Source organism: Meles meles, chromosome 14 (genome assembly GCF_922984935.1).
Source record: "Meles meles chromosome 14, mMelMel3.1 paternal haplotype, whole genome shotgun sequence".
Lineage (NCBI taxonomy): Eukaryota > Metazoa > Chordata > Mammalia > Carnivora > Mustelidae > Meles > Meles meles.
Genome location: NC_060079.1, coordinates 76,068,132 through 76,081,778, shown reverse-complemented (window position 1 = coordinate 76,081,778; position 13,647 = coordinate 76,068,132). Strand labels below are relative to the sequence as shown.

Sequence of the window (13,647 nt, the reverse complement as noted above, 5' to 3'; positions counted from 1 at the left end):
ATGGTTAAAATCATCTACCTGAAATGTTTCATAAAATAAAGTGTTTTCTACCTTCAACTTAAATCCATTATGCCATGAAAATGCCTTCCCGACATGAAGATAGAGAGGAGTAGGGACAGGGAGATGGGAAAAGAGTGAATGATGAGTATTTCGAAGACACGATACTAAGGTCTTGGACGTGTGTCTCCGTCAGTCTGTACAACACAGCTATGCAGGAAAACGCTGTTACTACCCCCATGTTATGCATGACCAAACCGAGTCTTACATAAGTACTTTCTCCCAAGAACCCATACCAGAAATGGTCTTGGGTATCACATCCATATCAACTACAACCTGATTTCCCAAATAGCCGTATTTTTGTGTCCCCAACAACTTAGGCAGTTCCGTTGTCCCGTTTCCTGGAAATTGACACGTGCTCAACACTGTGTTGAGTTGATAACTTCATAACAGCTGCCTCACCAGGGCCTTACAGCAAACCCTGAAAGACAAGGAATATTTATTTATTTATTTTTTCAGCGTAACAGTATTCAATGTTTTTGCATCACACCCAGTGTTCCATGCAATACGTGCCCTCTCTATTACCCACCACCTGGTTCCCCCAACCTCCCACCCCTGCCCCTTCAAAACCCTCAGGTTGTCTTTCAGAGTCCATAGTCGCTTATGGTTCGCCTCCCCTTCCAGTTTCCCTCAACTTCCTTTTCCTCTCCATCTCCCAATGTCCTCCATGTGAAAGACAAGGAGTATTAGCTCTGTGTTAGAGGGGGAGAAATTAAGGGTCAGGAAGCTTAGGCGACTTGTCTAAAGTCACCCTGCCTAGCGAGTCAGGAGAGCCAGGAGTCAAACCCTGGTCCAACTCCAAAAACCACGCATTCCTTCTGACTCTGCGCATTTACGTTGTAGAGGATCCCTCATTCTAATCCCACGGAGCCCGTTGTGTTTCTGACACTCGTGGTTGCTTCCCAGGGTACACAGACAGGTTATGCATCATCAGAAATTGCCAGGTCAGGGGGAAATCAGGAGCTGAAATCGAGACCCTTCGGCACACCCTCCTTGCCAGGCAGTGGCCCCTGTCGTGGGACCACATCCCTCAAGGGGAGGGGACTCTTTTTCCATTTTATCATCCTTGCTGTCTGGGGTGGCTTCAATCTTTAGAAACATAGCTCTCTCCAGTCTCTTCCCTCTCCCTCCATAAAACTTCCCGGGGGTAGAGGGGAACCAGCCTTGAATTATCTGGGGGTAATAGGAGTGCCTTCATGGAAGACCTTTTGCTGGATGCTTGTGGCAACCCGAACCCCAGACCCTGTTGGATAAGCCAGCCCAAGAAAGCTCATGTCCAGACTGAAACTGTGTGGCCTTCTTGACACTGACCTAGCAAAATCCCCTCGTTCCTGTTCAGGTCCAGAGTCCTATGGAGCGAGCTGTGTCAGTATGGTAGAAATTGAAAAAGGAAGGCTCTGCAGTCAGCCATGCTTGGCTTTGAATCCTCTGAGTAGTGGTTAAGTCCATGCAAAGTCTCAGTCTCTGCCCCTTGCAGGGGGTACTGGAAACAGCCTCAGAGGAGTAAATGAGCAGTGTGGGGGGCACTCAGTGGTTCAGTAGCCAATCTGGGTTAGCATCCTGGCTCTGCCACTGGGCTAGTCTTGCTAACATAAGTTATCATCAGATCCTTTCGCGGAGAGACTCCCAGATTGATAACACAGATTCATCAGCCACGGTTGGCATGGCCGATAGCCGGCTGAAAGTCCTGGGAATGGAGACCCAGGGTTTCTGAAATGCCTGAAATGCAGCTGGGACCTCCTTCTTTCTGCTCAGATGGGCCAGGGGGAGAAATGGTCCTATCCCGGAATTAGGAGACCTAGCCCAACGGGCCGAGACCACCAGCACATTGCAAGAACAACCAGCCAAGGAGAGATGAGGGCACGGTCTCAGGTGTTGGTAAAGGCAAGCCTCATTGATTCAGGCAGGAGGAAGAGCGATTGATAGCAGGACAAGATCACTGGGTAGAAAGGGCTGGTGATCAGGGCCCAAGGACCAGCTGGAAGAGAATCTCTACCTGCCGTCAGGGCACCGCTCACAGAGGGACGGTGACCGCTGGGACCGAGACGAGCGTAGTGTTATCTTCTGCATGGGTGATGACTGCTTACCTGGAACCCTTGGTGTGCCCTTGACTTTGGAGCTCTGTGACCTCTGAGTGGCTGAGGACTCAGCCGGGGGTGCTTTCTTGTGGGCTGTGGGCTGAAAGCAAGTGTTTTTGTCCCGAGGCCTCTTCCAGGTCCCTGTTCTCCCAGCTCTACCTCCCCAGGGCTCACGACAGATGAACGGACACTGGGTTCTTCTCTAGAACGTAAGCATCTAGGTCACATTCCTCTGGAAGACTGTTGAGCCTGATAGTGCAGAGACTGGAGAGATTGTGGAGTTTTCTAGATGAAAGCTTGCAAATTAAATCCCTGGGGTCCCCTTCAAGAGGCCACCTGCTCTCCTGTGCACATCGTTAGCTGTAGGACAAGGGGAATTTGAGGAAAGGACAAACAGCCTCTTCATTCTTACTCCGTTCTCTCCCATCTAGACTCAGAGCTTCCGGTTCTCTAAAGCAGGACCAGTTGCGTGGAAATCCAAGGCAGCTTGATAACGTGAAGCGTTACCATCTTACCCTGGGTGCTCCTTCCCGTTTGACAAGCTCTCCTTTTCAAATTCTTGTTTCATCGTGTAGCCTAGCAATTCAGCAGCTTTGGAGAAGGTCAAGTGTGTTTTCTGCAGCTCCTCATTCTGACCACGACTAGCAAGACGCACTGGGCAAGGCTCAGAGGCCCTGAGCGCCTTGCAGCCTCTCACAGACCTTAGACTTAGACGGGCCAGCAACTCAGTGGAATGTGCTCCAGAGGCAGGAGGGGAGGGAGGAAGGGAGGAAAGTGGGGGGGGGGGGGGGAAGAGGGGAGGGGAGGGGGGCCCAGAAAGACCCTGCAGATGAGAGGAAGCAGATACCCCTAAAGCTGGGTCTGGGTCAGCCTCCTGACATAGCGGCAATTTTTTATCACACACATTTGGCAGGAATAACCCAAGGTCTTCAAAAACCAGAGTACTGGGGATTAATATGCTCAATATTGATAAAAGAACAAATTACTAACATTTGATTTAGTAAAGATACTTGTTAACATGTGTAATGTATTCATAGATGTTCATAAATTGAATACTAATGATTAATGTTGAATACATTATCATCAAAACATTAACTATTAATCAAATATGTAATGAAATGTTAGATATTATCATAAATATTTATCTGTGATTTTATTTAGGTCGCCTAGTTGTTGGTTTCTCTTATTCCTGATATTTAAAAACTCTTTAAGGTTAAGTGAAGGACCATTTGGAGAAATAGAGACCAAGTAAATACGTGGAAATTCAGTGTATTCAGAGAGCAATAAGGAGATAAGACCTGTGGGTTTAAGCATTTGCATACAACATAAAAAGTGAAAATTTCAAAGAGGCAAAATACAACTTAAGTTAAGCAAAATGATTTTTTTTTTGCTTTTTTAAAACCAAACTTTCTTTCCTTGAAATCTTCTTTAATTTTTTTACTGAGATGTAATTGATACATAGCATTACGTTAATTTCAGGTGTACAACCTAATTCAAGGGGATTTGTGTGTCTTGTGAAATGCTCATCGCAATAAGTCTAGTTAATGTCTGTCATTACGCTTAGTAAAATGATGTATTCTAAACATGTTTTCCTAAGTCTTTCCTGATTTGTGGTAATCAAAGTATGTTACATTTCACTGAGATTATACATGACGCGTACATTATTACGACGTGATTGTAATGGAGCTATATGGATCAGGAGGGTTGCTATTAAATTTTACCTAACAGATACAGCAAAATATTTGAACAGGGTTTTTCTTTTACTATTATGTTGTTGGAGCATGAAGTAATAAGTAGCATAAGAAAATCCGTGCGGGTAGAAAAACTGGTTCCTGTGGCTTGTGCAACATTTGCAAAATTTCACTTTTGTTCTAATAAAAAGTTCGGTCTTTGCATTGTAATTTATGTTTTTCTGAGTCAGATGGAGCATTACTGAATTTAAACCCCAGTGTGGTGTGGGGTTTCAGACAGTCTATTCCTGAATTCTAATAGATGCACTAAAGGCAGGGATTTTTAAGCTGATTCTCTTTTTTATTTATCATACCTACTTATGATAAGACAATAAGGCTTCCCTTATGTTTCAGTCTGCAGTGAGGTTCTGGTTGCCTGTGTAATTTACCTGTGTCCCTATGACAACATTTTTATGAATAGCACAAGGTTGGAGAGAACAAATCGGATGCCATTTAATACTAGAGAGCCATATCCATTTACTCAGGACCGGGTTGATTCACAAAGGAGTGGGGTATTCACTACGATAAAAATGCAGCTTTTTCCTCATCTCAGCAAGACGCCATTACAGAGGAGCTCACCTATTAGCATCTGCGGCCGTGTCCCCTTTGGAGGATTTCATCGTCACTCTCCTGGAGTCAGGTAAGAGCCCTTTTCCAGGAAATACTCATCACCTGGTCTACAGCCATAGTTTCACGTAATTACCACCGAAGGGCTATTTTCTGTTTTCTGTTGATGTGATTACATTATATTAACCAACATTCGACAATACTTTGCGATGTGTACCCTTGTGGAGCTCAAGATCTGAGTAAAATCCCTCAAATTTAACGCTCTGCGAAGTTACGCTGCAGTTCCTTTAGACGGTAATTACGTTTAATACCAGATGGCTTCATGTAATCTAACTTTTCTATAATGAATGAAAATAATTTGAAGACTCATAGGCCTCTCTCTTTCATTACAGAATGTACAGGCTTTTCCCACACCCTTGTTCTGGAACATTAAGAAAGAAGATATGGAGAGAGAGAAGAAAGAAACAGAGGACCCCCTGCTAGTATTTCTATAAACAACTAGTGGTGTTTAAAGGCTAATAAAGCTCCAAAGATCTCTCTTATAACCATAATCTTTGGGCCAATTTTAAAATATTTTAGATGGAGGAGTGTCAAGAAAAATAGAGACAATTTCTTAAGACATGATTCTCTTCCCTCAACCTCCATAAAAGATTATATATCTATGGCTGTCATATAAGGGGTAATTGAAATTCCAAAGCACAAAGGCAATGCAGAGAGGGGGGTAAAAAAAAAGAATCAATCTTTCATATGTTTTTTTCAAAGGCTTGGCAAGAAACCAGGGGTAATATTTTTGCAACTGGGAATGTGTGTTTGTTGAAGAATATTCCCACATTTGAATCATCATCAGGGGTCCTAGTCTTGTTTTACTTTCAAAGGTAGAGAGGGCGTCACATTAACCCCAACTGGGAAAAGAAAATGCCTCACTGTAATTCCCCTCTGGGGAGCAGGAATAAAAGGATTACATATGCCTGCATCATGGAGAATTTCCTCCCTCAGACAAGACAAAAGACTTCATTATTTTTCACCAGACACTTGAAGCTTTGTGCCTCCCAGTACCAGAAGACAGGCAGAGCAATTTTTTCTATTAAACCACTAGATGGGGTTTCTAAGAAACTTGCCCTTGTGAAGAGATATGGACAAGACAGTGAAGACCCGATACCATGACTTTGTGGTCCATCCCCTAAGAAAAGCCAGGCTTCGCCTGAAGTTCGTGGTGTGTGTTTTCAGTATGATTGGCTTCGCTTTCTCTCTAGTCAACAAATAAATGAATGTTTTCATCCTGAAAATGTATTTCTTTTACCTTTGGGTGAGATCGAAAAGCATCTAAATTCTAATAAAAAATGTAAAGTGGCAAAATATAACTTAATTGAATATTCAAATACTTTTCCTTCTGACTAGGTCTGTCACTGAGTAACTTTAATGACAGGTACTTCTCACTTCTTATTGGTAAAGTTATAAAAGTCTCCAACTCCTTACTTAAATTTCAGCGCTGTGGTAGATTTCGTGTTAAGATACCATTAATGGAGACCACGTTCCCAGTGACAGATCAGACCCGCCTCTTAAGAAATTGAAATGAACTCAGTTCTGCCTCATATTGACTTGTAGGTTTCCCTTAATAGTGTCACATAGAATATAAAGATTTATAAATTTTCTGCTTGCGAGAAGCAGTGTCTGATTTTTTTTCATTCCTGTCTCAGGTCCTCCTCTCTTATGAGTGTGCAGCTCATCTCTTGTGGAGCATAGTATTCTAACTGGAGATAAAATTAAATTGAACTTCCCCTTTAAAAAGCATTTTTCAAACACATGCTGTGCTATTTCTGATTATTGCCTTGTTTCATACCTGTGAAGTGATCAAGAGACATTTAAATATCGGATCTTCACAAAATTTCAAGATTCATTCATTTCACAAGTATTTATTGAGCACCTACTGTGTGCAAGGTGAACTGATACGCCCGCAACAGTGATGATAACTGTATTAGTTACCAATTGCTGTGTAACAAGTTACTCCAAAACCTTATGATTGAAACAATGGAGATTAATCTCAAAGTCTCTGTCGGGAACTGGGTGTGCTTAGCTGGGTCTCTCACTAGGCAGCAGGCATTTTGACTTGCTCCAGAGGAATTCCCTTCCTCGCTCACTCTCCCATTCTCAGTAAGGTTTAGCTCCCCATAAGCAGTTAGATTAATGCTTCAGTTCCTTCCTCTCACACCATTAGCAGACGGCCACCCTCGTTCCTTAAGAAGTGGATCTCTCCATTGTACCTCTGTAGAATGTAGTCCTCTACCCTCTGTAGGATGATTTTTTTTAAAGATTTTATTTATTTATTTGGCAGAGATCACAAGTAGGCAGAGAGGCAGGCAGAGAGAGAGGTGGGGAAGCAGGCTCCCTGTTGAGCGAGAGCCCAATGTAGGGCTTGGTCCCAGGACCCTGAGATCATGACCTGAGCCGAAGGCAGAGGCTTAACCGACTGAGCCACCCAGGTGCCCCTGTAGAATGATTTAATACCAGCTGTGACCTGGGACAGCATGGCAGCCTGCTTCGACTGAGCCAGCAAGTGAGGGGCAAGGGACAATGGGGAAGATGAAATGCATGTCTTTTGTGACCTATCCCATCCCGATTGCCTTATACTTGTTACGAGCAAGTCAGTAAGTCCTACCCACATTCTTGCCTTATGCCAGGGCATGAAAACCAGGAGGCGGATCATTGGGGCCATCTGAGAAACACCTGCACGGGGTCAGAGATCACTTTGCTCGTGATAATAACACAGCATGTTTATTGAGGACGGGTGTGTGGAGACTGGTGAAAAGGCTCAGCGCTAGACCATATATCACTGTTGATCAGGGTCAGAGCAGAGAAGACTTACCCTCCGATATGACCCTCTGTCACACTCGCTTTTCTGTCCTCCACCCCCATAGAACGTTTTAATACCAACCATGATATGGGACAAGATAGAAAAGTAAGTAACAGCCACTAAAATGTAAACAAAGTGTCGGTGTTTCCAAAGACTGGCGCATTCATAATCACAGCTGGTCCTCCCGGCTCCCTGCGAGGTTGGCGGAAAGGGTGGTGGTGGTCTCTGTTTTACACAGAGGACACGGAGGCTCGGGGAATACCTGTCCCCCGCCTGAGGTGCTACGACCAGCCAGAGGCGAGATCGGAACTGAATGGTTCTAAACCTCGTGTGTTCTCAAGTCGACTTCTCCATCAGGCGTCCAGTCGAAGGGAGAACTTTCAGTCTGAGCTCTGCTGCCGGGTGTGAAAGTTCTAACCTACTGTGCTGTTTGGACCTTGAGACTAGCAAGTTCCAGATGCAGCCCCCTCCTCCCTCAGCCTCCTTATACCTCTACCTCCCTGCCTCGAGCTCCCTCCTTCTCTCCATCACTCTGCCGGGAGCGTGCCAGCCACCGCTCCTCCAGGGAACCCAGGATGAGTGCTCAGACCCTCCCTAAAGAGCTCTCGAGGGAGGTGACCAGTGATGACAAAACGCCATGAGCATTAATAATTTGCTGCAGGAGCATGGGACATAAAGCATTTTCCTATGCTTTCACGTGGGTGAATATTCATTTCTCCCTTCCTAGTCCTTCTCAGAACCCATTTATGTCAAAGTTTGTAATTATATTACTCATGTCAGAAATACTATTTGGTATTCGCCGTTTGGATTACAGGGTATGCTTGTGTGTAATGCAATTGTATTTCCTCGTAAAAATAATAAAGCAGGCGCTTACCATACTTTTGTGTGAACCTTGGCACCTTGTATTAGAGAATGTTTAACCTCTTAGTGGAATCCAGTAGGGCCAGATTGAAGTGAATAATTTTCTACCAAGCCTGTTATTTTCCAAAATAGCAAAATATTTTACGTTATCAAAGAACGCGACAGTGGCTTTTGTATAAGGCTGTTTCACTTCTGCGGAAGCATCCTGATGTGGTCTTCTTTCTGTACCTGCTTCAACGTCCAGGTGTCCTCAGGGCGGACGTGTTAATGCAGCTTCTTTTCCTTGCTCCCTGCCTCCCCGCTCCTACCCCAGATTTATGTCCTGCCGTCCGAGTTCCTCCCTTCATCTGTAGGAAACCCGTTTTTGGCAGCTAGTACTTTTGCATAATGTAATTAGATGTTTCCCATATGTTTTCTTCTAGACAGATTTATGTATCTGTAGGAGAGTTGTTTCTTCTGTGCCATTACCTGTCGTTTGTGGGGAAGCTGTTATAGATAAAGAGCCCGTTTCTAACTGTGATGGATGCGGTACCCAGAACAGAATTTTGAGTTTTGAGTTTAGTCAGACCCACCAGTGTCCTTAGTAGAGGAAAAAAGCCTTGAGGAGCCTCCAAATGAACTGTGCGTCATGTGCCCCCACTCGCCCCGACCCCTGCAAATTGCCTTCACCCAAATGTTTGTTTAGCAATTTTCTAGATGAATGTAGCCCCTAGTTTATCGCTAAGAAGCTCTAGCGTTTCCCAAAGAACTTCCTACTTCAAAAACCACTACATGCTCAAAGGAAAGCGGGAGATACCAGAGCGTTTGGCCTAAGAGACTGCCCAGGAGTTGAGCTGCCCATGAAGATGGAGACCGTTGTTGACCTTTGTCTTGGCGCAGATGTGGGAGCAGTCCTGGGGTGTGGGGCTAGAACAGGGGCTCAGAGATAGTTGCGCTGAGCCAGAGGCGCCAAAGGGACCTCAGAACGCCAAGGGAAGAGGGCTGCGTCTGCCTGATTTCACTCTGCTCAGGTTAGTGGGGACGTTTGCAGTTCCGGGAAAAAAGGTGGTGGGCGAGCAGCTTCTGCTCAGAGCAGGCAGAGCTCTGGCCCGGTCCCCGCAGCGAGGAAATGGAAGCCTCGAAGGTGTGTGCTCGACTGGAACGCAACTCTGAAGCCACTTGTTACACGATTTAGTTGGCCCAAGTTACTAAGCATTTTGTCCCTTTGCTCATCATTTCCGGTTTGAAATTGTACTAACAAACACTGTTGTATACTCAGAGGAAAGCGATCGGAAGAGGAAATGAGAGCCAGCGGTTTTCGACATCCTACCCGTCGGAGTGGTTGTCTCAGTCTGATTCAACGCACGATTTCTGCTGGCAGGGTACAGCTAAAAGCCAGCCTCCCCCCCACCCCACCCCGGTCACCTTGACCTTCTCATCCAGAGGACAGAGATTCACATGTCGCAGCACAGCTGAAACTCCAGCCCATTTTACTGTCATGTTTCAAATTCTCTAGCCCCCGGCGGGAAAGAAAGGGCTGGTCTTGAGCCAAAGAGGAAAGGAGCTGCTCTCTGCGCTGCAGCCGTGTTGCTGGTGGGGGGATGGAAGGGATGCCCTTGGGCGTGGACTCTTTCCAATAGCGGCTGCACCTCCCACCATGGACGCCTTCCTGTCTTGCTGGGTCAGAGGACGGAGTCTCAGCAGGCCCCACAGAGCCACCCCAGGGGGCGTGGGTGTGCTGCGCTGATGTGGATGTTGGGACACCCATGAGGTTCTGGAGTCGTAGATGCGGTCCCAACTCTTCCCCAGCGAGAATGGCCGCACATGCTCAGACTGGGCTGTGGTGCACGTCCCACAGTCCTGTGTCATAGGCAACTCGGAGCCAGGGTCATCTCTCCACGCCAAACAGAGCAGGGACGGCCAGTTTGAACGCGTGTCTGCATTCAAGTTGCATGTGTTTTGTATGTAAGCCCTGAGGGCTCAGCTGCTTTGGCCGGGGGAGATTCTTAAGACAAAAAATAAAAATACTAAGACCATGGCTAAAGGTTAAGTCCTGATGGTTACACAAATGGCAAGATCTGTAGATCTGTGGCAAGATAACACAGTTTTCCAAATAGATGTTCTCCGGATGCTTCTTTGTTTCCAGCCCTTGTCCGGTAGAACAGTTCTTAGTCTATGTACATCGTTTGGGATCGTGCTAAAGCTTGGGGAACTCAGCCTGACTTACAAATGCAGCTTCCTGTGGGACACCGTCCTGGTCCTGGAAATAAGCCCATTCTCTGTCTCTCGCTGCCATAAATCCTTGGCGTTCAGTAAAATTTAGACTTTGGATTTTACGTAGAACTGCTCCGTGATGCTTATTAAACCAAGGAGAGTGATGTAGTGAGGATGGCTTCCTGAAAAGCATTTACATTCATTGAATTTGCATGATTTTCGTAGGTATTTGCCGTGATTATCTTCATGGCATCAGAGATATTTTTAATTACTCGAATATACACGTGCTATCATAAGAGCGGCTTGCAAGTGTGCTAGAGAGAGACGTGGGTCTTTTTCTTGAAAATCTTGACTCTGAGACAGACGATGATAATCTAATTCAAAGTCAATCTAGAAATGCATTTTAGGAAACATAAGTATGAAAGTTCCATGTAATGCAATGACAAAAGTCGTGTGTTCAGGTGTTGAACAAACACGGCATCATAAAATTTGCATAACATAAGACCCTGGTATTTTAAGTCTGGGAGTTTTCTTTGAGATCAGGGTCTTGTCCTCACTTTACCAATCTGAACACTGAGCCCAAAGGTCACTCACCTAGTGGGTGGCAGTGTTGCCTGTGGGACACAGGTCTCTGAGCCTCTGTATTATTTTCTCTCCACTTGACTACTACGTCAAGGGAGTTGCTGTCGTTTCCAGATGGAAGGAGCTTTCTGGAAGAAGAATCTTGTTTTCTCTTCCAATCATTCACACCCCAGGTGTTGAGTCACCCAATTATCTTCCCTCATTAACAAATCTGAAACTATACCAGCCCAGGTATGGTTTCAGGGGGGCACATTTTTAAAAAGTCTTCAGAGTTCTGTGGTTTGCAAAGAAAGAGGTAACCGGTCACCTTTAAGCCACAGGCTTTAGACTGAGGTTTCCTCGGTATTAATCTCAGCTTTCATTACCTCTCTCTGTCAGTCACTTTTGCCTCCGGTTTTATGTTTTCCTACTTCCCTGGAGTTCTGCAGAATCTCCTTGGGACATAGACTTTATCATCCCAGGGGCCTGGGTGGACAAATCCTTCCCCAAAGTGTTGCTCTTAGAAACCCCCTTGTCTAAATTCAAAACCAACATCATGCCTACCTATGGCGAGGCTTGCGGGACCCGGATGGGAGCTGTCCCCTGGGGTAGGGGGAGGCAGGTCGTGGCGGGTGGGAGCTTTCTGTCTATTTCCCGGCCCCGCCATGTAGCTGTGGTGGTTCTGTTTGTAAGTGTTCTCGACACCGAGCCTCAAGCCCATTTTCCTTCATGGTCATGTGTCATTTGCTGTGTTTTGCCTTATCATTGGTGTTTTCTTAAAAATAATAAGAGTAATGAGCAGTTATGTATTATTCATCCCAAGTGTACAGATCACGCATTTATCTCGGGCTCTTTTTTTTTTTTTTCCTAGAGCCTGCACTCGACAGCGCATGCTGAGCGGATCATTTGAGGGGCAGCCTGCAAAGGAAAGGTCAATTCTCAGTGTGCAGCATCATATCCGCCAGGAGCGCAGGTAAATACACCAGGAGACAAAGCTGCAGAGAAAACAAGGAAAGGAGTTTTGCAGGAAACGGTCTCTGTGCACGCCCGGGTTGGCAGACAGGCGTGGGGGAGGAACTTTGTTCTATTTGCTGGTGGCAACAATGAAACCCACAATCAGATTCAAAGAGTCAAAAAAAAATCTTTCAAAAACCTTTTCCTTGGTGACAGCCAGATTCTTACTTTTAAGATCAGAAGGAAAAATTCTGCAATTTGTGAGATGAGCTCAAAGGCATTTGAATAAACGAAAGCTTTCACTACAAAAAAAAAATAATAATAAGCATTTGTGATGGTATCGGAGAAATTACTTTATTTTGTTCTTAAAACGGCCATGGCTCAAAAGTCAAAGTTTGGTCTTGGATGTATTGACCAGTTGGTTGTGGTTGTTTTAGGTCACTGAGACACGGATCCAACAGCCAGAGGATTAGCAGGGGGAAATCTCTCGAAACCCTAACTCAAGATGTAAGTTCTCAGCAATGCTTTGGAGTTGGAAAGCATGATTATGAAAATGCATTTAAATTACAGTTTAGAACATTCCAGCACCTGGGTCCTTCTGTCACATTGAACTGTCTCCGTAAGAGTTTATATCAGAGGGAATCAGGAAACTCAGGAAGCAAACGGAATGGCCAGTACCAAAGAGTGACCATTAACTGTTCAAAAATACAGACATCCCACAAAACACGTGTTCATTAAGATAGCGACCCAAAAGTGACATGTCACTTGCCTTTGGCTGACATTAAAGGTATGTAAAGTATTTTATAGAATTGATTTTTATCATTAACTTTAAACCTTTACTAAAATTTCCAGATATTCTGGAATCTAGTTCCAGTGTCTATAAATTCAGGGCTTTACCTCCTAGGAAATACAATCTTACTTCTAGAAGAATTTTTCTTTCAAAGGCTGAATACTAGTTCCCAAGAATTTCTTTGCTTTTAGACTCTAGGTCATCTGTTGATTTATTAACTAACTAAAAAAAATATATATATCAAGTATTTATTATGTGCTAGGCCCTGTTCTAAGTGAGGCAGTGGGGAAACAAGACAAAATCCTCTGCCTTCCAGGAAGTTATATCCCGGTAAAAGAGACAAAGACTAAGCAAGGAAACACATACACAGTCATTTCTGGAAGTGTTTTTTTTTTACTTATTTTCCATCATACCTTCACTGCTGTGACAGTTTTGCTCTGCATTATAAAGAAAAATAAAATGCTGTAAAGAAATTAAAGGTGTAGATTTGGGGGCAGGGAATGTTCGAGAAGGTGGTCATTGTTCAGGTCTCTGTATTAGTAGACCAGAGACCTGAACAAAGAGAAGAAACAAGCCACATGAAAACCCAGGGAAACCCACAGAGGCAGAAGTCTAACCTCTGGGTTAGACTCACCAGCAGCTGTATCATGCCAAGATTTCTAAGAGACTTGCAAAGCACATATCAAATAATTATCACTGGTGATGCCCTCATTAAAATACAGGTCTTAAGTAGAGTCTAGCTACACTGGCTAAGGAAGCCGAGTCCTGAATGTTCAGAGCCAGGGATGGCATTGGAGAAAGGAGGTCTTGCAAGAGAAAGGTAGCAAACCTTAGGGTTTTTTGGGTTTTGTTTGTCTTTTTCACCACTTTACCTGTCTTTTCTTCAGTTTCTGGGGTTTCCAGAATAATCCAACTGCTTTCGATTGGTAGAAACTGTTAGAGTAGATTCTCCTAAGTATTCCAAGCACAACTGCCAACAGGTGATGAGAACACCTGGTACCATCA

General features: G+C 44.7%; 1 protein-coding gene across 4 annotated transcripts in view; it reads left to right on the top strand.

The window, feature by feature from the left end:
* Window positions 1-13,647, top strand: part of NALCN (sodium leak channel, non-selective) — a 319,112-nt gene that overhangs the window by 261,080 nt on the left and 44,385 nt on the right. For 3 of the 4 annotated variants that reach the window (XM_045978577.1, XM_045978576.1, XM_045978575.1), the window contains 2 exons: window positions 11,770-11,871; window positions 12,290-12,359. In XM_045978577.1, coding sequence (XP_045834533.1) covers window positions 11,770-11,871; window positions 12,290-12,359 — 172 coding nt within the window. Of the gene's footprint in view, window positions 1-4,418; window positions 4,506-11,769; window positions 11,872-12,289; window positions 12,360-13,647 lie in introns of all 4 variants that reach the window. The other variant, XM_045978578.1, reaches the window with a different exon arrangement.